At 52.2% G+C, this 24,297-nt stretch overlaps 1 protein-coding gene across 1 annotated transcript in view; it reads left to right on the top strand.

The window, feature by feature from the left end:
* Positions 1–5,121: 5,121 nt before the first annotated feature.
* SLIT1 (slit guidance ligand 1) overlaps positions 5,122–24,297 on the top strand; it is a 166,365-nt gene continuing 147,189 nt past the window's right edge. The window contains exon 1 of the mRNA XM_044240235.1: positions 5,122–5,333. Within this exon, the coding sequence (XP_044096170.1) occupies positions 5,137–5,333 (197 nt within the window). The 5' untranslated portion in view covers positions 5,122–5,136. The remainder of the gene's footprint in view (positions 5,334–24,297) is intronic.

Raw genomic sequence — 24,297 nt, 5'->3', positions numbered from 1 at the left:
CCTGCAGACTCTCCCCACTGCTTTCTTCCTTCATTTTCTCTCCTGTTTTCTTCTGTCTCCTCTTTGCTTCTCTCTTGCTTCTTATCTGTCAGATTTGTCCTGCATGCAGATGGTAGCCTCTGTAAAAGCCACTGATCTTAAGTCTAGTAATAGTTTCTTTCTGCTTTAGGCTTTTTCATTGAAAGCCTCAAGCAATCCAGCCAGCCTCCTTCAAATCTGAGGCGTTCAGGGATTAAAGGTAAAATATCCTGAGCACCGCTTGCACTACTTCCCAGAGACCCCCTGGCTTTTCAGTTCCTGTGGGAGTTGCAGGGTCAGGAGGAGTGCCCAGGATGGATTGAATGCTGGGTTCTCCCCAGATGCATGGCCCAGCAGAGCAAGATCCAGTCTCATTCATGGCTCACCTCTGCCTTTGCCATGTGAGGTTAGGTTGCTAGTTTCACTTCTCTGGGCTGCCAGCTGTAGGGTGGTGTTTGGATTGATCATTTCTTTTCTTTTTTTATTTTAGATTTTATTTATCTATTTGACAGAGAGAGATCACAAGTAGGCAGAGAGGCAGGCAGAGAGAGAGGAGGAAGAGGAGGAAGCAGGTTCCCCTCTGAGCAGAGAGCCCGATGATCCCAGGACCCTGGGATCATGACCTGACCCGAAGGCAGAGGCTTTAAGCCACAGAGCCACCCAGGAGCCCCGGATTTGATCATTTCTTTATCCTCTTCCAGCTCTGACATTTTGTGAATGAAGCCGCGATGTACCAGTGTCACATGGCTCTGTTCCCTCCCCTCCAGTCCCTTGTGGCTATCTTTTTCTTTGATGTCTCATCCTTGCTAAGAACATGTGGAAAATGAAGAGGAGGGAGGCAGACAGGCCTCAGACCCTTTGTCTTTGCTGGGTGCCTTCCTTGAATGGCTCCCAGAGTTTTCAGGTCTGAGTTCAAACTCATTAACCCAGCACACCAGGCCTTGATTCCAGAGCATGGTCTCTGGGGCATCTTGCATCAGAATCATACTGCCTCAACCCCCGCTGTGCTAATAGTGAAGATTCTGATTAAAAAGGTCCTGAGAACTGGCATTTATAATAAGCATCCAAGGGGATTTAAAAATGTATTGGTGATTTAAAAAAAAAAATGCATTGGTGGTGATGGAAAGGTTAAGTCATACTATATAGGTTAAAAAATCCTAACAGTAGAAGCATATGCTGAAACTGTCTCCCTGCCATCATCCCAGGCCCTTCCATGGGAGCAACCACAGCCACTGGGTCCTGAGATAGTGCATTGCAGGCGCATGCATATATGGGCTTCTGCTGGCGCCCAGGGTAATTCTGCAAACCTGGTAAACCCAGAATGGCTGCACCAGGGCATCTGGAATGTGCTCCTCCTCTCCTTCCCCACACCTCTCTGACCTCTGCCTGCATGAACCCCTGCCATGTTCTAGCCTTGCTGAACTTGCCCTAGCTCAGCCACTGAGGACGCCGCTATCATTTGTGTGCCTTACCTCTGTACTTCTCTCTGCCCAGGAAAACATTTCTTGCTATTTTCTTGCCCAGCCAATGCCTACTTATCCTTTAAGATTCAGCTCAAGTGATTCCTCTTCCAGGGACCCTTCGGGCCCATCCCTGAGCCCCACACTCTGGGCCTTCCCTGCAATTCCACACTCCCTGTTACCAAACTAACCACGCAGAGTGGGCTTTCTTCTTTCTGTTCCCCACTGGACTGTGAGCCCAGTGCAGGCCTGGGCAGCTCTTACGCCCTGTTGAATCGCCAAGTCCCGGTTCTGGGCATCCATAGTACATGGATACTTAATAAATGGTGTTTAATCAATGCTCAGACAGCAGGCATTTTGTCTCATTCTTGCATTTTGCAGCCCAGAGATCCAAGACACTGGGCTCTGCAGCCTCACCCAGCCTCTCTGCTTCTTGGTGTCTCAGAAGGGCTGTTGGAGGCAGAGGACCGGGCCCTGTGCAGAAAGCTGGAACAGGGCACTCCCCCAAATCTCCCCAAGTCACAGGCAGGAGGTGGTGGCCCTCAAAACTGAGCATCCGTGGCAGAGGGCACTGGAGAAGATTCATGCCACCAGGGTGGGGAGACCCAGTCCCAAGTTGCCCTCCCCCGCCCTCCCCTCCGCCCAGGGGTTGCCCTGATGTTGGCCAGTGGTCTTTGGCAGAAGCAATGTGACAGGGCTACCTCCTCCCCACCGGTGCTGAAGGAGCAGGTGGCCCTGCTGTAGGGAGGGGTAGGGAGATCCAACAGAGGGAGGGCCTGGGAGAGGAAACTGAACGGCAAAGCGGTGTGGGGGGTGGAGGGTGAGCTGCTGGCCAGGCGGTGGTTTCCGAGTAAATGTGCTAGGAACGCTAATGAGCTGCGTTCATTCATGGCTAACTGCCTCCCAAATTGGGGATCCAGCCAGGTTCTGGGGTGGAGGAACTGGGGCTAGGAGCCAAGCTGGGGAGCTGCCTGGCTGCTGGGGCAGGGCCTCTCATGACTAGGCTGGCGTAGGGAGTCTTTGTCCTGGATCTGAGGGAGCCCTCCTTCCTTCCCTCCCCTTTATAGGAAAGGGCAGACTTTGCCAGGTGGTGACCATTTGGGCTTCACTGTCCAGTCTAGTCTGGAAGCTTCTAGGGCACTGGCTGACTCTTGGGAGACACAGGCAGGGGTGATCTTGCCGCCCCCCTGCCCACCCCACCCCTCCTTCCGCTGTTTCACCGGACTACTCTGAAGCCCCCAGGGCATGTGGCCCAGTTAATCAACACTCTCTCTCTTCCCCACATGGGTCCTGGCTTCTGAAGAGCTCTCTGAGGTTACGGGGCTGGAGAGACACCGCTGGAGCCAAAGGTTGGAAACCGGACAGCTTCAACAGTCTGAGCACCTACTAAGTGCCAGGTGCTGGGTTGGTTAATCGCCAAAGGGAGGAAAAGAGTAAGCTCTGGGGGAAGGGGCGGGCTCTGCCCCCGGAGGAGTGTCAGGGAAGGAGCCACATGTGTAAACAGCTCCAGCTAAGAGGGGATAAACAAAGCAGCAGGCTCTGAGGAATGAGGATTTAACGCTGCCTGAGGCAGCTGGGGAGGGCCCGTGAGGAGAGGGGGGCTGAGCATCCTGCGGAGAAGCAGTGGAAATTTGTGAGGGAGAGGAGTGAGGAGCTTTGGCTTCATTTGTGGAAAGTTTCTCTAAGATCACACCCCCTGGGGATCCGTGAGAAAGCCCCTTCCTCCTCAGTTGTCATTGAATTGATGCTGAAGAACCCATGGCCTTGGATGGAGGTCATGCCAGGAGTGTGTAAAAACTTTAAAAAGAACTGTCAAAAGCCCTTCAGACCAGCCACATTAGTTGTGAGATGCTGGCCACAGTTCTCTCTGCGCTATGACCGTAAAGATAAAAAACTGTAAAATTTCCATCAAGATGAAAAAGAAAAACAAAGAAAACCCCCAACTCTCGGAGACCTGGTGGATAAGGCTTTAATCCTGTGGAGCGTGCCCACGCAGCCCACCACCCCTGTGACAAGCGGTATCCATGCTGTGCCTTCTCCTGGCATCTCTTGGACCAGCTACCATTCTTTCTGGTTTCTCCCACGGGGAAACCCAGGTAGCCAACTCCTGGGAAGGAAGATGCTTATTGAGCTGCTCAAGTGTTTCTTCTTGCCAGCCTGTAGGCCGCCCAGAATCAGGGGACGGGTGGACAGAGGACGTCTGGGTCCGTCAGAGCCCAGGACAGCCATCGCTGTTCTTGATTTTGGGGAGGTCCTTCATCTCTTCTGGGCTTGAGGATGGTTCTCTCCCGATCTGGATTTCCTGTTTACACCCACGCCCACATCTATGTCTACATCTTCCTTAGAGTAAGAAGAGTCGCTGCCGGAAGGAGGGTAAAATGTTGGGGTCTGACAGTGGTGGCTCGTGGAGCTACTCTCCCAAGCAGGCCACCGTGCCCTTTTCCAGCCGTCTTGGCTGTCTTCTGATGGCAGGAATGAATATTCCTTTGCACCTGCAGAAATGGGAGATGCTGGTGCGGGTGGAAGAAGGTATTTGCTGGATTTCCAACCCCCACTGCTACTCTGCCAACCCCCTAACCCTGATCTGGGAAGCTGAATGGCAGAAATGACATCTCTCCACGGGGCAAATGTCCAAATCAGGGTCATTTTCTTCTGGGTACAGCTAGCTTCAGTCTTCTCCTCAGACAGGTGGGGTTGTTGCCATCTTGGTGGCGAGGGGAGAAGATCTAGGGCTTTTATACACTCCTCCCTCCCCACTCCCAAGCTCTGTCCTCCAGGTCCCAGGCTCAGTAAAGCAGGCGGCTTGGAGTCCTGGGGCAGGGGGCTTGCTTTCACCAAGTATTGACAAAGCGAGTCTGGTGGGCCAGGGGAAGCGTTTCTGCCGTCGGGGGGAGAGGGGGGGGAGGGGGAGGGGGAAAGCAGGTCTTTGGCCCCAGGGAAGGGGTCCAGGCGGCCAAATAAGATCTCCCTCCCCACTCTGGCCCAACTGCCCAGGCTGGCGTTTTGAGTGCCCGTACTCGTGGTGTGTGTGTGTGTGTGTGTGTGTGTGTGTGTGTTTGCAGCCGGCCAGGGCCAAGACTGGGCAGGTCGGGCCGTGGCCATCCTCCCATCCCCCGCGCAATCCCCTGCCCGCGCCTGGCGCCTCGAAGGTTCCACCTTTGAAACTGTACGCGACTCGCTGCAGCCGCCGAGGGGTCGTCGGGAGGCGGGGGAGGGGGATGCTGGGGAAGGGCGGGGAGGAGTCTGGCTCTGGATGTGTGCTTTTCGATTGATGGATGACTGCCGGGTGGGAGCGAGCGTGGGGGTGTGAGTGTGTGATTGTGCGTGTGTGTGTGTGTGTGTGTGCGCGCGGGGTGCGTGCGCGCGCGGAGCCTGCCCATTTTCCTCCCCTCAGCAGTCAGTTGGGAGCTGGAGGGAGGGAGGGAGGGAGACGCAGAAACCGGAGAGGAGCCCAGCGCCCTCCGCCCAAGGCGCCCTCCCTCGGTTCGCACACAAGCGCCGTCGCTTGGAGGAGCGAGGTGCCTCCCGGCCCGTAAGGGCGCCGCGCAAGAGCCTGCTCGGCGGCGCTGCCCCGGGACTGCACCTGGAGGCCGCCCCGGACGGGGATGGTAAGCGGCTGCCGCCGTCTGGCACACGAGCGGGACGCGGTGAGGGCACCATGGCGCTGACGCCCCGGAGGGGGCCCTCGGCGGGGCTCGTCCGGCCCGAGCTCTGGCTGCTGCTGTGGGCAGCCGCGTGGCGCCTGGGTGCCACCGCGTGCCCCGCCCTCTGCACCTGCACCGGCACCACGGTGGACTGCCACGGCACGGGGCTGCAGGCCATCCCAAAGAACATCCCGCGGAACACCGAGCGCCTGTGAGTATGGCCCCGTCCCCAGTGCGCAACGAGCCCCCGAGGTTGCCCTCCCACCCAGACGCAGTTCGGGGCTGGGGTGGCGGCAGGACCGTTGGGGCCCCGGGGTCTGCGGCCAATAGAGGGGTCAGTGCCTGCCAGGGTCCTTCCGGAGCCAGGAGCCTGCAGCATCACTGTTTCCCTCTGCTGAGATTCAGAGGGCCCTGGTGGGGCTGTCAGCTCCCAGCCTCACACCTGCACCCTGCACTCAGCCCTGACAGGCCGTTCCCACTGCGCCAGCACTTTATTCCTCCAGGGTGCTGTGAATTGGTGCCAGAAAGCCTTCCTGGCACCCAGGGTGGGGGAAACTCCTCACACTGCCAGGCACCACATCTCCTTTCGGGGGCATGATCTTGGGCAGTGTTCTGAGCAGTGCTTGTGGACTGGACTCTGAGGGCCAGCAGGCAGGTGATGGGCAGCCAGATGGAATGGAGTTGAAGTTTCCAGTCTTCCCCTTCCTCCCCATTGTTTGCCCCAGAGCCTTAAGAATTCTTCTCTTGCAGGTGTCAGGCATTGGTCCCCCAACTCACATCCAGCAGTCCCCAACCCAGGCAGACAATGGGACCTGAGGGATTTGGGTTTGGGGCCTGGGGTATGTTACATCGACACCAGGAAGGGGTGGATTTGATCTGGCCTGGGAGCCCTGGGATCATGCCGAGCGGTCAGGAGCCTGGAGTGGAGACACTGACCATGAAAAGTCATTAAAAAATAATTTTTCTTCCCTTATTCTCTCTCACTTCTAAATTCTGGAGGAAACTCGGCTCTTCCTAGACCCTCTGAGCTTTGTAGGGTGTGTGTGTGTGTGTGTGTGGTTACCGTGTGTGTGTGTGTGTGTGTTTATGGACCAATATAATTTGCCTTCCTAGATTCTCCTGCAGAATGTACATCTGTGTGAATTCCTAGTATCTGTGGTGTCACCTCAGTAATGGGAGGTTGTGCAAGTCCCTGTATGTGATTTTTGGTCACATGCTGGGCCTTTGTGCTGCCTGCAGAGGTGACTGCCTCAGGAGATTTTTGAACTGGACTTTGGAGAAGGCTGCCGGCTCCTTTGAAACCTGCATGCTCCTTCCCACACTCCTGGGCGACTGCAGTGGCTCTCAGGAAAGGCGTACAGATTTCGATAACTTGAGCACATTTTCATGGCTCCCAGCTGGCCAGAGGCAGAAATTTGACCCTGGGGAGAGCTGTCTCTTGGATCAAACTCTGTACCAAGGTCAGCAATTAGTGAGCACACATTTGCCCCAGACTCTTCTTGGCTGAGTCTGAAAAATTCCCGTGGAGGTTTCAGAGAATTTGCAATCTAGATGCAATCTAGATGAGAACATGTGTGTGTGTGTGTGTGTGTGTGTGTGTGTGTGTGTACACTGTGTGTTGTGGGGCTGGGGAGAGATGCTGGTGTGGAGAGAGGGTGGACCAAGTCAAATTTCCCGTGCATTATGCTGTGTGGCTGTAGAGAGGGACTGAGGGTCTGAAATCTGCCCAGAGGACCCCTGAGGCTTCAGGGTCGTTCTCTATACCTGTTCACTCTGGATCTATTCTCTGTTCCTTTGCCCACAGGGTGTTTCTCCTGCAGTTGTTACCCTGGTAGCAGCCTATGTCTGAGACACAGCAGCCCCTTGCCTTTGCTTTTGGATCTGAATCTTGAAGTCATCTCATGCCTTGCTCTTTCTCTCCATCTTTAATTCTGAGGACAGTGTCTATTTTGATGTTCAGGAGCTCATGAGCTCTCTTGCAATCAGAGTGGAATGGAAGTGAAATTTCCTAGTGCAAAAGAAAGAGGTCCAGCTGCCTAGGTTGCTGTGTGACCTTGGGCAAGTTACTTAACTTCTCTGAGCCTTAGTTACTTTCCATGCAGAAAATGGGGGTGCTGATACTAAAGTCTCTGGTACTTGTGAGGACCAAAGATAATGTGTGAAAAGTGCCAAGTTCATGATGATGCTCACTGAGTGAGAGGCAGCATTATGCTAGGATCAGGAGAAGATCCCATTTAATTCATTATTTAATTCAGCAAACATTTACAGAGCTGGGAGCTGCCCTCAGTGCTGAGGCTCCAGCAGGGAGTGAGCAAGTCCCTGCCTTCAAGGGATGTACAGTTGAGAGGCCCAGACAGGGGACACCTAACTGCAAGCTTTTGGGAGAGGGCAAGGCTGGCAATGTATGGGGCTGTGATGGGGAGCATTGGGGTGGGAAGCACTTTTCTTGGGGGAAAGGTGCTTCTCAGAGGATGGGTCATTTTTTAGCACAACTGGGGACCCAACAGTGGTTGGTAGGAGTGTGCTAAGCGGAGAGGGCAGGCAGCCCAAACAGAGGGAATACATGAGCAAAAGGCTGGCAGGTGTGCTTGAGCCTGTCTGATGGGTGAACGGGCCAGCTGGCCGGGGCCGCAGTGGGCCGGGTCCAGTCCGATGTGATGGGGCTTGAGGCTGGGAAGGTTGGGAAGAATCAGGCAGTCTTTTCTCACTGGATTTTCCCTTTGGGGACTTCAGGGATGGAATCCACGGGTGAGTTATTGTGGGGGAGTCAGCGGAGAACTGGTCTTTGCTGTGGGCAGAACTTCTTGGGTGGGGAAAGGATGTAGAAAGCAGGGGGAGGCTGCCTTTGCAGCAGGCAGGCCTCGAAAGAGCCATTTGAGGAAGAAAAGAACACCCCGAAAAGAGGCCTTAGTGAGAGCTCAGGCAGACTCAGAATCACTGTAGCAAACCTCTCTCTCATCGATATGGACGTTGTGCTGTCCTGGGGCCCAGAACAGCAGCCTCTGAGGCCGTGATATTTGGAGAGACTGCAGCTGTGCATTCGCCTTTTGTCTCATGGGCAGTTTCTATGGCAGCCCGGGAGGCCCGGCAACTTTATGATCCTCTATCCCCTGACTCTGGGCTTGGGCCTATCCCCCCAAGTGGGAAGGAATTGGTGTGCTGTGGGGACTTCTGGGAAGAAGCTGTGTGGTCCCAGGGCTGTTGAGGAAATTGGCTGAGCCAGAGGGGCTGTGGGGCTGGTGGGCTGGGCTGAGGAAGGGATGCTGAATAATTCACTGCAGTGGAACAATTAAAATACAGAGTGAGGGTTAGGGGTGTGGTGGAGGAGGCCTGGAAGCTTCCTCTCTTTGTAGAATTAGCCTCAGAGGGATCCAGCCGTGGCCACTATTAATTGTCTTTTCTTTCACTCAAGGACTTTGACTTTCAGTTGGATTTTTTTTTTAATTAAAAAAGTCTTTTAGGCTAAAGTATCCAGGAGAGTGTGGAAAGAGAGTATATAGTGTGTGGGGGGGCACTGCTTTTCCCTTATGTCTCAGGCACTTGTATTCTAGGCTTGTGGCACAGGGTGCAGAGATGGGAGAGGCCCGAGGATGGTGGAATGGCCAGGAAAGGACCCCTGGCTTCCATCAGTTCATCAGTTTTGGGGGTCCTTCTCTTGCCCCCTGGCCAGTTGGTCCACTGCCATAGCCCACTGCCTACTGCAGAGGCCTGGAAGGCCCTTGCCTTTTCCTGACTTGGCCCCTGAAACTGGAGGCCACATTCGATGGAGCTGGGTGGTCAGGCTTGGGACTTCCCAGGGCCCCCCAGATGGATTGCCTGGGAGCCTGTTTGGAAAGCCAAAAAAGCCAAATCATGACTGGGTGGTGGTCCTGGGGAAGGGTCAGGGAAGACGGAAGCCACGTGTATACCGTGGTCTCCTAGGGCAGAGCCCTGCACTGCGCTGGGGAGGCTTCTTCTGGGTGGGGTTTGTGTCTTCAGTAGCACATGCCCTGGGCTTATCGCTGGCTTCTGCATGACTGGTGGCAAGCCTCTGGTGCCATCTCTCCATCTGCTGTGAGACTCAGTTTCCCCATCTTAAAAGGGGAGGATGACTGTGTTGTAGGTTGGTGGCGAGGATTCAGGGAGCCAGTGCACGTAGAGGGCCGGCTGGCGTGCTTGGCCCTGGGCTGGTGTGTGGAAATGCTTCGTGATAAAACTAGGTAATGATGTTCTGATTATTTTTGTTATCTGAGGAGCTCAAGCGAAGGTTTGAGGGTTCAGTGGGGCAGCAGAGAGTTTGGGAGGTAAGCATGGGAGAGTTGGCCCTAGTGTAAACCTGCTCTCCTGGCGTCTGGCTGTGCAGGGTTCTCCTTCCTTGTCCCGCGCATCTTTGTCTCGGTCTCCCGTGTTTGTAAGAAGGAGCAGGGGTAGCAGGCAGGGATTCTCTGCAGGGTGGGTGGTGTGATGCCATGGTCCTTGAGCCAGCCTGCCTGCGTTGTTAGCCCGCCTCTGCCACGCAGCAGCTGGGGGCACCTTGGGCAAATTGTGGGTTTAATGAATTCATTCAACAGATAGCTGTCTATGGCCTGTCTGCATGGAGCTGAGAGAACGGGGTCAGAGACAAACCCAAACTGCTGTCCCTCCCTGAGTTTTAGTCCAGCAAGGGAGGCAGCGATGAATGGCACAGTATGAGAATAAACGCATAATTGTAAAGCGGGGTCAGTGCCCCCGACGAACGTGTGACATCTCAGCACCCGTTTCCTTGCCCCGAAAGTGGGGATGATGACAGGACCTGCTGGTTGAAAGGACAGGCTGATCGTGAGGACCGCCTACAGGCAGGGCTGGGAGCCGCACTTTGCATGGGCCTGGCGCACAGCAGCGAAGGCCCTGTGAGTGGTAGTATTATTATTGTTATTAAGATGAAAGAATTGCAGGGACAGGAAAGGGGCTGGGGCGCCACTCAGGGATGGATCCCAGCCTGGCTCTGCTCCCTCTTCCTCCCCGTGCAACCCTGGTGCTCTGGATCCCCAGCGAACCCTGCCCCTGCCTCTGTCCGGGCTCTGAGGCAGGGGGGTGGCTGTTGGCGGCCCGGCTGCCCAAGGCTGCCAGCAGGGGCGGCCGTGCTCTTTGGGGCCGGGTGAAGGGCGGTGGGGACCGGCAGCTCCTGCATTATTGGAAGCAGACGGGAGCTTGGCGGAGTTGCCGCCTCCCGTTCTGTGCCGGCATTAGCAGCTCGGCAGGGCTCTTGCTTAATGGGATTTTCTCCCCAAATGCTGTAATTATCGCCATACAAATACTTATTACCCAGAGCAGATGACGGCCGGGCCTTGGGCAGTAGCCAGGGAGCTGGGCTGTGCTTGGGGTGGGGGGGTGGGGGGATGGAGAATTGGCTCCTCTTTTTGATGGAGTTTGCGACCCCCTCCTCTGCTTTCTGGAACCCAGCCTGTGGCGGACAAACAGCTGTTGGGCACCTGCCGGGTGTGTAGTGCAGAGAGAGGTCCAGAGCGTGGACCCGCTCCCCAGGGAGCCTGCAGGCTGGTGCTCGAGAAAGGTCTGCAGAACAAATGTGTCAAGATGTCTCTAGGGAGGGAAAGCACAGCGGCTGCCTGCGCAGGCTTTGGTGTGAAAGTGGCCTCTTTTGAATCCTGCCTCCATCAATGACCACCTGAGAGATCCCAGCTGGCTCCCTAGTGATTCAGTTTCTTCATCTGTAAAGTGGGGCCAGCGATAGCACTTAACCATGCCCGGCTGGGAGTTCGAATGAAATACTGGGTGTAGAGTGGTTAGAATAATGTTGGCGCACAGAAGGGGCTCTATCGGGGTTAGAGATGAGGAGATGGGCCTCCGGGTGCAAGGAAGGGCTGGACCCCTGCACTGATGAGGCCTGAGGCCTGGGCATGACCTCAGGAGGCACAGAGCTAAAGCGAGGGTGGGGGAATCTGGGGCCTCAGGAAGTGTGTGCCATGCACTTGGGGAGGAAAATGAGGAACAGAGCCAGCTGGTGGGGTGCCCTTTTGTGTTGCTGAGTTCCGAGAGAGGAGATTCAAGTGAAGGGTTGGTACCGGGTCATGGGGCTGGGAAATAGGGGGCCATCCGAGGGAGTGTATGTGTATTTTTTAATTTATTTATTTCTTTTTTTTTCTTACCGTTCAGTGATTTTTTTCAATCTCCAAAGTTGTGCAAACATCACCACAATCCAATTTTAGAATTTTTTTTAATCACCCCAAAAGCATCCTTTGTGCTAGTTGTAACTTTTTATTATATTACAATTACAAATTTATGGAAAAGTTGCAACAAAAGTATTAGGAACTCCTATATATCTGTTGTTCAGATTCACTTGTCTATATTTTTTCCCATTTGCTTTATCATGTATTATACACATGCACAATTTTTGGGGAACGGTTTAAGATTAGGTCGGAGGGGTGCCTGGCTGGCTAGGTTGGTAGCGTGTACAAATCTTGATCTCAGGGTCATGAGTTCAAGCCCCATATTGGGCATTGGCATAGTGTTTACTTAAAAAAAAATTAAAACGAAAATAATTAGGGGTGCCTGGGGGGTCCAGTTGGTTAAGCATCTGACTTGGTTTCTATTCAGGTCATGATCTCATGGGATGGAGCCCCCGTGTTGGGTTCCGACTCAACAGGGGGGCTGATGGAGATTCTCTCCCTTTGCTCCTCCCCCTCACTTGGGCATGCATGCTCTCTCTTTCTCAAATAAATAAATCTTAAAAAAAAAAAAAAGGAGATTACATTGAAGATGTAAGTTTTTTCCTCTACATAGTTTGGTGTGTGTTTTTCTGAGAAGAATAAGGCTATCAAAATCAGAAAATTGGGGGCGCCTGGGTGGCTCAGTGGATTAAGCCGCTGCCTTCGGCTCAGGTCATGATCTCAGTGTCCTGGGATCGAGCCCCGCATCGGGCTCTTTGCTTGGCGGGAGCCTGCTTCTCTCTCTCTCTCTCTGCCTGACTCTCCGCCTGCTTGTGATCTCTCTCTCTGTCAAATAAATAAATAAAATCTTTAAAAAAAAAAAATCAGAAAATTGAACCTTGATACAGTACCGTTATCTACACCATTGTTCATGTCTGCGTTTCATCAGTTGTCTCAACAGTGTCTTCTGTGGTGATCAGAGGGTGGGATCACACATGACATTGACTTGTCACGGCTCTTGAGTCTGCTTTAATCTGGCCTAGTTACTTGGCTTTTCTTTGTTCTTCTTGACCTCTCCATTTTTGAAGAATACAGACCACTTACTCCGTAGAATGTTGCTCAGTTTGGCTTCATCAGGTCTCCTCACCATCGCATTGAGGTTATGTCTTTTTGGCAGGAATGCTAAGTTGGCAATGTTCTGCCCTTCTCAGTGGGTCATGTCGGAAGACACCTGAGGTCAATTTGTCCCAGTACTGGTGATTTTCATTTTGATCACTCAGTAAGTGGGTGTCTGCCAGGTTTCTCTGCTGAAAAGTGACTATTTTCCCCTTTATCATTGATTAGCCATTTGTGGGGGCGGGTACTCTGGGGCTATGTAAATGTCCTGTTCTTCATCAGACTTTCACTGGTGTTAATACGTATTGTTGAGACAATTCTAACTTCTTTTCTTCTTGGTTTATTAGTTGGCATTCTACTGTAAGAAAGAACTTTCCTTTCTCCTTCATCTGTTTGTTAGTTTATTACAATAGGGACTCATGGATTACTGTTTTATTCTTTGGGTTTTAATTCATTACTATCGCTATTTATTTTGCTGTTCAGAATGTCCCACATTTGGCTGGTGGGAGCCCCTTCATGCTGCCCCTGTGTCCTTTTGAAAAGACCCTTTGAGCACTTAGGCACAGGGGTTTTGAGTGGAGGGTGACAAGTGTAAAATAGTGTTTTAAGACATTCTGTTGCCTGGCTTTGGTGTGGAGGATGAACGGAGCAGGAAACCAGCTGGCAGTGGGGAGACCAGTTGGTTATGGTGACCGTGACTGTGGTTTCTGGCTTGTCTGTGACAACGGTTTTGCTGCCATCGCTGTATTTTTATTCTTCAAAAATTTTGAAAACTTGTATTTTAAAATAATTTTAGACTTGCAGAGAAGTTGCAAAAATAGTACCAAGAGAGTTGCCATATACCCTTCACGCAGCTTCCCCTAGTGTTCACATCTTTCTTATCCATCGTGCAATGATCAAAACTAAGAAATTAACACGAATCCAAGACTATTAACTGAACTGTGGACTTTTTTGGGATTTTACCAGCTTCTCCACTAATGTCTTTCTTCTATTCCAGGACCCAGTCCAGGATTCTGCATGGTGCTTAGTTGTCATTTCCTCTTAATCTCCTTTAGTCTGTGACAATTCCTTAGTCTCCTCTTGCTTTTCATGACATGGACGCTTTTGCAAAGTACTGGTGAGTTACTTTGTAGCGTGCTCCTCACTTTGGCTTTGTCTAGTGTTTTTCTCCTGATTGAATCGAGGTTATGGATTTTCGGCAGGAATGTGATGGGGATGGTGTGCCCTTCTCAGGACCTCCCATCGGGGGATCGGTGACACTGATACCTCTCATTGCTGGTGTTGTTAACCTTGACCTCTTGGGGGGCGCCTGGGTGGCTCAGTGGGTTAAGCCACTGCCTTCAGCTCAGGTCATGATCTCAGGGTCCTGGGATCGAGCCCCGCATCGGGCTCTCTGCTCAGCAGGGAGCCTGCTTCCTCCTCTCTCTCTGTCTGCCTCTCTGCCTACTTGTGATCTCTGTCTGTCAAATAAATAAATAAAATCTTAAAAAAAAACACACAAAAAACCTTGACCTCTTGGTTATGATGGTGTTGGACCAGTTTTCTTCCCTGTGACATTCTTGAATTTGCATCCACAGTTAATAACTATCTAGGGGAGATACATTGAGACTGCCATAGCTTATTTGTCCTCAAATTCTCACCTACTAATTTTAGCACCCATTAATGGATCTTGCCTGCAACCATTATTATCCAATTTTGAATTTCTATTTCCTTCACTCCTTCTACACTTATTAATTGGAATTCTTCTGTAGGGAAGAGCACTTTATTGCTTTTTAAGAAGCTGGTTCTTTTGGTGAGTACCTTGGGTTTTGAGTTTCCTGAGGGCAGGGGCTGTGTCTCATGTATCTTTGTATTCCCATTGCCTGGTGCATGGTAGGTGCTCACAAAAGGTGTGTTCCAAGAGTTGGGTTTTTTTTTTTTTAAACATTTGGTAAGACATGTTATATTTCTGACCTTTGCTTTGGAAAATACAGTCATGGGCACCTGGGTGGCTCAGTGGGTTAAAGCCTCTGCCTTCGGCTCAGGTCACGATCCCAGGGTCCTGGGATCGAGCCCCACATCGGGCTCTCTGCTCAGCAGGGAGTATGCTCCCATCTCTCTCTCTCTCTGCCTGCCTCTCTGCCTACTTGCGATCTCTGCCTGTCAAATAAATAAATAAATAATCTTTAAAAAAAAAAAAAAAGGAAAAAGAAAATACAGTCATTGTGGATTGAATCATGGTCCCCAAAGATGTCTATATTCCAATCCTGGGAGCCTGGGACTGTGTTGCCTTACATGGCACAAGGGCTTTGAGATGCAGTTGAGGACCTTGAGATGAGATGATCTTGCGTTATTGGGGCAGGCATGACGTCATCCCCAGGGTGATGTAAGAGAGAGGCGGGAGGGTAAACACTGGAGAGGGAGATGGAAGCAATAACAATGGAAGCAGGAGGGGGAGTGGTGGCAGGAGGGGCCACGGGCCAAGAGTGGCCTCCAGAACTGTAAGAGAATATGTCTGTGTTGTTTGAAGCCCCTGAGCGAGTCATTTGTCACATCAGTGGTAGGCCGTGGCCACAGTCCTCATGGAGTTCGGCTGCAGACGCTGAGGCAGGAAGAAGCAGATGTAGACGGAGGCTGAAGGTGCAGAGAGAGCAAATAGGAGGGTCGTGGGGCCCCAAGGCTCCAGCCTGAGAGAATGATTTTGTGAGTGGAGTGAACTTGGGGAGGCCCGCTGAGTCTGGAGGATCAGCTATGTGGAAAAGATGACCCTAAGGCTAGGGATAGGGAATGGTTACTCTGTAGAGTATGTGGGCTGGAGATACAGTTGGGAGGGCGTCCTGGGGAAGAGTGGGAACAGAAACTTCAACGGGTATAAGATTTTCCTGGGGGGAAGGCGGGATACCTAACTGGCTTGGTTAGTACAATGTGTGACTCTTATTCTCAGCATTGTGGGTATAGACATTACTCAAAAAAAAAAACCAACTCCTTTTTTTTTTTCCAAGATTTTATTTATTTATCTGTCAGGGAGAGTGCACAAGTAGGCAGAGTGGCAGGGAGAGGCAGAGAGAGAAGCAGGCTCCCTGCTGAGTGAGGAGCCTGATGTAGGACTTGATCCCAGGACCCCAGGATTATGACCCGAGCCGAAGGCAGCAGCTTAACCCACTGAGCCACCCAGGCTCCTCCCCAAAAATAAAATCTTTTAAAAAAAAGAGAAAGAAAACTTCGCAGGAAGCTGGTATAAATGCAGATTCCCAGGCCTGTCCCAGAGATGCTAATTCGGCAGGTTTTTGGCAAAAGCAATCCAGGTGATGCGGAAGCAGGAGGTGCCCAGAATACCGTGTGAGAAACACTGCTTCTGGCTGGGGTTCTCTGGTGAGGAAGGCACATACTTCGTGGACCCATGAGGACCGCCTTCAGTTTCTGCCCATAGTAAGATGGCAGGAGGTGACACGGCTGAAGGTGGTCAGGGGTGCTGACTTCCAGTTATAAAACCAGTGAGTCCTGGGGAGGTGATGTACAGCACGGAGACTGTGGTTAACCAGCCTGTTATTGTGTATTACTGTGTATTTGAAAGTTGCTAAAAGAGTAGATCTTGCAAATCTTCATCACAAGGAAAAAAAGGTAACTATATGAAGTGACAGATGTTAACTAGACTTACTGAGCTGATCATTTTGCAATCTGTGTGGACCTCCAATCAATCTGTTGTGCATCTGGAGCTAATGTAATGTTGTATGTCAGCTGTATATCTCAATTAAAAAAGAAAGAGGGCAGGCCATAAGGAGGAGAAGGCGGAGAGGCTGGAGGAGCTCCTGGCCGTCTGTGGATCGGAACTTGGCCGGGGAGTTATTGCCCATGCCAGAGAAGGAACTCGTTGATGGGGAGGAGGCTGAGCCTGGGAGAGCGGCCAGGCTGTCTGAGGACGAGGGCCGAGGACAGCTTCTGTACCCGTGGTGGTGGGTCACTGGCCATGCTGGGCAGCAGTTTCCTGGGAGAAGTGGGAGGCAAAGACAGATGGGTGGGAGCGAGCTGGTGGTGAGGAAGTCTGTGGGAGGAGAGAACACGCGGGAGCTCCAAGGGGGCACAGAGGGGAGGAGGGTGGTTTGGAAAGGAGGAGCCAGACACGTGGGGGTGGGGGAGGTGGGTCAGAGAATGAGAGTGGCAGTGAGGAATTGGGGTGGTATCAGCGGTCACCGCCGAGAGCCCCCCATCCGGGCCAGGCTCAGAGCGATGCTTTACCCTTCTCTACCCTTTTACTGCTCACCACGGTCCTGGGAGGAAGGTATTATCACCAGTCTGCTGATGAGGAGACGGTCAGAGAGGCGTATCATGGGCTGGGGGGCAAGATGGCTGGTGAGAGGTGCCCAGGCTCTGGGTGCTCCTCGAGGCTCTGAGATGTGTACATGTTTAGTTTTTAATTCGGGCTACCACACTGCATATCTTAATAAGCCCTGGCTTCTTTTGTCCATTCATTTATCAAACATTCGTTCAGCATCTATAAAACCCCCATCAGGGCCGAGCACTGGAGCATAAAGGCAAACTGGCCACGACCGAGCTCAACCTGCACACGTTTCCAGGGTGGACCCACATGCAGGCCAGCATGGGGAGGGCTGTCCTGCTTCTGGGTGGGGGTTGATGAGCAGAGTTGGGGGGGTGCAGGGAGGTGGTGTTACAGATGGAGGTCGGGATAGGGAATTAGCTGGTGGATGACTTCTCGGGGGTCTGGAGTGGGCAGTGGTGGGGAAAGGGTGACAGGCAGTGGACACAGAGGCTTGGTAGGTGGCAGTGGGGTGCTGGCTGCAGGGTTGTGGTTTAGAGGTGGGCGCCAGACCTGGGAAGAGCAAGGCCAGGCCTTGGTAATGAAGAGACCTGAGGACAGTCTGGACCTCAGAACAGAATACAGCACGGAATTGAGGTTAACAACTGCGCCCTGATCCCCTACTACCCATCAGGATGGCTGCTTTCAAGAAAGCAGTGGTGAGGTTGTGGGGACATCGGCACCCAGGTGTGCTGTTTCTGGGAATGCAAAATGGGGCAGCCCCTCTGAAGAACATCCTGATCCCTCCAAAAATGAAACAGAATTACCATATGATCTGGCAAGTCTGCTTCTGGGTGTACACCCAAAAGATTGAAAACGGGGTCTCAAATGTATTTGTATACCTGGGTTCCTTGCAGCATTGTTCACAAGGGATAGCGGGGGTGAGGGGGAGCAGCACCTGTGTCCACCTGCAGTAAAAGGGCTAAACCCAGGGGGATGTGTGCACACACAGTGGGATACAATTCAGCCTTAAAAGAGGAAGGACATCCCATCATATGCTGCTGTGTGGATGAAACTTGAAGGCATTATGCTGAATGAAATAAGCCAGTCATAGACAAATCCTGTATGATTCCACTGATACGAGGTATCTAAAATAGTCATAGGGCACCTGGGTGGCTCAGTGGGTTAAGCATCTGCCTTTGGCTCAGGTCATGATCCCAGGGTCCTGGGATTGAGTCCTGCATCCCACTTCTCCCTCCCCCTCTGCCCCTCCACCCAGCTTGTGCTCTCTCTCTCATTCACTCTCTCTCTCAAATAAACAAATAAAATCTTATAAGGGCCTATTCAGCCAGAGCAGCCCCACCCCAGTTGAACTGCCATTTTGCTGTAAAGCTTAAATTGCCCCCCCCAGGGGAACTTATTTAAAAGCAAGTCCGGGAAACCAGTCCTATGTAGCAAAGTCCAAGTACAAGGGTGGGTCAGGCCAGGTGGAGGTATTCAATCAGTGGGGGCGCATACTGACTCCTAGCTACCAAGGACTATGGGCTCCCGCCCTTTGGGAGCCTTTTGGCACCAATCCTAACCAAGGTGTGATAGGCTGGTTCAAATGTCTACTAGGGTAAATTGTAATTCAATTTGTCACCTAGCATCACTGTGGAGTTTTCTGTGTGTGTTACAATCTCATTGGCCACCTGTGTGTGGCCAGGCCCAACCACATGGCCTTTGCTCTATAAAAGTTAGTCTGGAAAGCAGGGAGGGGTCGTCCTCTCTGTAGGGGAGGCCCTGACTTGTCTGTTTGGCGGCCGGTCTGATTCCTGATGCTTGGCGTGAAATAAAGCTTTGCTTGACCTTCGCTTTACTGTATCAGTCTCGCTCCTTTAATCACGGACCCATTATTGGGGTACCCAATTTTTGGGGGACCCAACAATCTTAAAAAAATAGTCCAGTTCACAGAGACAGAAGCAGAATGGTGGTTACCTGGGTCAAGGGGGAGGAATGGAGAGCTATTGTTTAATGGAAACAGAGTTTTGGTTTTTCAGGATGAAAAAAAAAAAATCTCTGGAGATCTGTTGTACAACAATGTGAATGTGCTTAATACTACTGAACCTAAAATGGTTAAAGTGGTAAATTTTGTTCTGTGTATTTTCTTGGAATTAGAATTAAAAAGGAAGGAAAGAAAGAGCCAGGCGCTGGAGTCAGACATGCCTGGGCTTGCCTCCTCTACTGACTTACTGGTGGGCTAATCTCGAACAAGTCGTTTAAATGTTTCATGCCTCGGTCTCCTCATGATGTGAGTCCAGGCTGAAAATAAACCTTGGAATCAGGTACTATCATGAGGCTTCAATGAGTTGGCTTGGTTGTGACAGTATAGGTATTGTTAGAATTTGAACCAAGGCAACAAGACGGGTCCCCAGGAGCCAGGGGCAGAGCGGGACCAGTGGCAAGTCTGCCCTGGCCTGGGGGTCCCCGACCACTCACCCCTGGGGCTTCACGATTTATTCCATTCTTGAGTGCAGTCCCAGCGCTGGGGTTGGTCCCAGGCCTGTGGGCTCTGCTAGGGCTGGGGGAGGCTAGATCATAACTCACTCACTCACTGATACCTGAGGACTGTGGGCAAGGCTCTGCCTGCTGATGGGAGTGTGGGCCGCCCTCGGCTTCGAGACGCCAGCAGCAGCTGGGCTCAGGGGGCAGGACGGCTCCTTCAGCCTGTGTTTACTCTACGTGTTCACTGTGTTCACTCTTACTGGGTTAGGGTGTCGGCGGGGAGCAGACCAGAGGTGGCCTCTTCCCTCCTAGCGCGGCGGGACAGAGACTAGCCTTTAACAAAGGACATCATATTGCACACGGCTCCAAATTCCAGTCCCAGCTCTGGGAGAGGAGCTGCGTGAACACAGAGGGGAGGCTGGCCCGGCACGGATGTTTCCATTGAAGTCCTGAAGGACAGCTGGGGTCAATCAGGTGTATGTGTTGGCAGGTGAGGAGGAGAAGACTGTTCTGGGTAGTTCTGGGCTGAGAGAGCAGCATGGGCAAAGGCTCTGTGGCAGGAATGCTAGTGTGTTGAAGGAGGGAGAGGAGTGGAGCTGCAGAAACCCTGCGCGCTGGTATTTTCCTGTGAGAGCTACTAAGGAAAAATCCGTGTTTTAACCTTGAGCTGTGTGAGAAGTCACTGGGAACACTACGGTGTCCTCTGTGTGTGGAGATTTTCTTGGCGGATGTCCATTTGGGGAGAGCATTTTCTTTTGAAATTTTTAAAAATTATTTTTAAATTTATTTAAATATTTATTTATTTACTTAAATATTTTTTTTATTTGTCACTTTAAAAATATTTTATTTTTAAGTAATCTCTACACCCAGCGTGGGGCTCAAACACACAACCCTGAGATCAAGAGTTGCATGCTCTACTGTACCAGCCAGGTGCCTCCAGATTTATTTATTTTTAAGTCAAAATGTAATTGACATACAGTGATAGATTAGTTTCAAGTGTACAACATAATGATTTGATGAGGGAGAGCATTTCCCTCCGATTGTTCCTTCCTTCCTTCTAGTAGGCACCACGCCCACGGTAGAACGCAACATGGGGTTTGAACCCATGACACTGAGATCCAGACCTGAGCTGAGATCAAAAGTCAGATGCTTAACCAACTGAGCCACCCAGGTGCCCCAAGGGAGAACATTCCTTCAATAGTGTATTTCTTTGCTTTGGGGGTCAGGGAAACTCGGAAAACCCCCTCAGCTTGTGCTGTTTGGAATATGTCCATTTTAATGCAAGTCTGTTCATGCTTTCAAGGACTACGGCCTGCCGCATCTCTGAGGTGCCATGTACCGTGTTAGACCCTGAGGATATGATAGTGAGAAGAAACCAACACAATCCATGTCCTCTGCAGGGGCGGAGATAGCAGTCAAGGAAGCCCCCAGACCATATGAAATGGCCTCTGGCTCCTGCTGCCGGGGAGAGGCTAGGAGTATTCTAGGCAGAAGGGATGGCCTTTCAAAGGCGCTGTGACAGGAGGGAGTGAATCAGAAGGGGGGCATGTGGGACGGGCCACATGGGGCTTGTAGTTCTTGGTGAGAAGATTTTTGTGTCAATTCCAAGAGCAATGGGGATTCATTGAAGGGCTTAAGTGGGGACTGACACGATCAGATCTGCACCTTGAAAGGTGTGGCTGTGGCTAGGAGATCAGATTGGAGGGGAGCCAGGGGGAATTTGGGGTACCCAGGGGCGTGGCTCTACGGGACTCCAGCCCCACGGGCATGGGCGTGCAGCTGGGTGGCCTGCAGGCCGGGGTGTTCAACCTGCCGTCCAGGGGCCCTGGCTGGGTAGGGAAATTCTCCCTCCCCTCTGATCTCCCTTCTGACTCTGCAGGTGCTCCTTGCCACAGATTTGGCCAGTGTAGGATTTCAAAGGACAGAGCCGAGGTGTACATTTCCCCAGCCCAGAGACCTGTCTCAGCCCCAGTCAGAGCTGCGTGTTTATTTTTTTGGAGATCTAGCAGGAAGGGATTTGGAGGGTGGCCTGAGCCTCTCCGCTGCCATTGCAGATTTGGGGTGCTGTGGGAAGGTTCTGGTCCCTTAGGGAACTGGCGTTAGAAGTGATGGAGCTCTAGGGCAAGAAGGGCTCGTGAGGCCCATGGGACTCCCAGAACATACCGTGAGCAACCCAGGCCGTTTATTCCTGCAGCTCTAGGAGCTCTGAGGGGTTCTTTCAGTGTATCCCCAAACACCCAGGTGCTGGGGATCAGATTTTTGTTTCCTGACAGGATTCAAGAAATCCTTGTGTGCTTTTTTTTTTTAAATTAAACTTATTTATTTTCAGCATAACAGTATTCATTATTTTTTCACCACACCCAGTGCTCCATGCAATCCGTGCCCTCTATAATACCCACCACCTGGTACCCCAGCCTCCCACCCCTCCCCGCCACTTCAAACCCCTCAGATTGTTTTTCAGGGTCCATAGTCTCTCATGACTCACCTCCCCTTCCAATTTCCCCCAACTCCCTTCTCTCTAACTCCCCATGTCCTCCACCTTGTGTGCTTTTATTTTACAGAGAGAGATCACAAGTAGGCAGAGAGGCAGGCAGAGAGAGAGGTAGGGAAGCAGGCTCTCCACGGAGCAGAGAGTCGGATGCGGGGCTTGATCCCAGGACCCCGGGATCATGACCTGAGCGGAAGGCAGAGGCTTAACCCACTGAGCCACCCAGGTGCCCCGTGTGCTTTTGTTTTTATCTTGGTCACTTGGCGTCAGAGAATTTTCTCCAAAATCTTCCACCACTGAGGTGTTTCCTTCAGGTTAGGACCACACAGAAGCTGATAGAAATCAGGGCCATCTGCCACTAGATTGTATTTTCTCCAGGGAGAGAAGGATGGAGGAACACTACACACTTTTGGAAGAGAGAGAACTGTCTTAGGCCATCTTCTCTGGGTTTTCCCATCCCAGGACCTGCAGGCCACCGGCTACTGCCGGCCCCTCACTGCTCAGCGGGGCCCGGCACGTCCAGCACCAGCCCGAGCTCAGCCTGGGCCACCACCCTCCCGGTGGAGCCATGTCCTTGAGGGAAACCGCAGCTAGAGCAGGAGCTGTAAACTAATCTCAGTACGTAACACTCATGTGGAGAGCCCTTGTGTGGGCTTGTGTGTACCAGGCATTGGTCTCAGTGTTTCAGACGTACTAAGTCATGGGGATGCCTGGGTGGCTCAGTTGGTTAAGCATCTGACTCTTGGTTTCGGCTTGGATCGTGATCTCAGGGCCTTGAAATCAAGCCCCGTGTCGGGCTCCAGGCTCAGGGGGGCAGACTGCTTGAGGTTCTCTCTCCCTCTCCCTCTGCCCGCCCCTCTCTAGAATAAATAAATAAATCTTAAAAAAGGAAAAAAGAAAGTAATATTAAGTCATTTACACCTCACCACACCTCTAAGAGGTAGGTACTGTCGTTATCCTCATTGTACAAATGGGGAAACCGAGGCATAGAGCATTTGAGCTAAGAGCTAGTGATGGTGGAGCAGGAATCTGAAGCCAGACAGTTTGGTTCCAAAGGCCAAGCTCTTAGCCACTAGGAACACACATGACGCAGCTGGCTGGGGACCTCCTGATATTGTTGCTTAAGCAGAGCACAGGGCCTTAGAACAGGGCCCCAGGGTTTCCTACTCAAAGCCTCCACGTTGTTTCTCATGAGCACTTGGGGTGAGGGGTGGGCTTGAAAGTGTCGTTGGCAGGAGGCATCACGATGGTGGGGGGTGGGGGGAAAGAACATGGAATCATACGGGCCTGGGTTTGATCTTAGGCCTACCCCTAGTTAGCTGTGTGGCCCTGGGCAATGGCTTCATCAGTTCCGAGCCTTAGTTTCCTCCTCAGCAAGGCAGAGTGAATACAACTCAACTCACTGTGAGGGTGAGGGGGGAGTGAGGTGAAGCGTGCTTGGAGTTGGGCTCAGAGCCTGCACCCGGTGGGTGCCCAGTTGGGAGGAGTGGCAGATGTGGGCTCCAGCGACAAGAACCTCAGGGAGCCTGGGGAGCTGGGGATCAGGGTTCTTCCTGGAAACCATGCCTTGGGACCCCCCTGGAGGCTCACCCCACTTGGCTGCTCTGGCTGCGAAGGACTTAAGGTCACAGCAGCTTCTCCCAGCTTCTTTTTTCCGGGCGGCTTGCTGGAGAGAGTGTTTCCACGGCAACACTCAAGGACCACCTGTTGGAGGAATTAGGTGTCGGAGAAAAATGACCTCCTTGCCTCATTCCAGCGGCCTCTGTTGAAGGTTTGAGGGGAAGCGGTTGGTCCAAGTTGGAAATGCGATCCTGGTGAGGGGCTGCCTTGCTGATGGGGCAAGGGTGGGCTGCCCAGGGGAGGTCATTCTCTGGGCCCAAGTGGCTGCCTCCCAGGCTGCCTCCAGAGGGCGCTCCCCTGAGAGGAGGCCCTGAGCTCCAGCTTAGAGACCGAGGCTGATGGGGAGAGGGGGGCGCTGGGTGGGCTTGGGTTTCCGAGGACATTCTTGTCTGGAAGCAGCAGGGCCTCCTGAGAGAGAGGCTGTATTTGCTGCATCGTTTGCCTGCCTGTCCCAGGTCTTCTCGTGCATGGGGGGTGGAGTGGGGAGCAGGAAGAGAGGAGGAGGGCTGACCAGCCTAAGGAACAGGTCTGGGGTCTGAGCAGTGGGGCCTGTGCCAAAGGGTAAGAAGAGAGGCATGTGGCGATGATGTCACCAGAAGTCCTTGTGAGCCCTCCCAGCCCCCCACCACCTCATGGGAATTTCATCCTCAGGGATTCCTGATTTCCATGTTGGGCCCTGCCTTGTTCAGACAAGCCTTAACATTTTCATTTGCCTCAGTTTTGCTGCCTGTGAAATGAACAGTTATTGAAGTCAATTGTCTTATAAACTGTGCTTGGCCCGAGAAAGAATGGGCCAGTTACTGTAAAGCTCATCAGCTTTTTCATGACTTTTAGCTGCATAATGCGTATCGAGGAATATAGTCCCCCAAATACCCATCAAGCTTTGCGGAGTGTTGTTTATAATTGAATGATATCAAAACAGCCCAGGTGTCCTGTAGCCAGGGTTCAGGGAATGCCCCAGTAACGTGATATATTCGAATGCAGGGATAACTGATGGCCATTCAAAAATCATCAGTGGGGAACGAACAGGGCATAACATTGTGGAAGGAGTTCATACCATGTATGTCTTACTCGTCCCCGCATCTTCAGAACCTTGCAAAATGTTTTG

This window comes from Neovison vison, chromosome 2, assembly GCF_020171115.1.
Source record: "Neovison vison isolate M4711 chromosome 2, ASM_NN_V1, whole genome shotgun sequence".
NCBI lineage: Eukaryota > Metazoa > Chordata > Mammalia > Carnivora > Mustelidae > Neogale > Neogale vison.
This window is presented reverse-complemented; position numbering and strand designations above follow the sequence as displayed.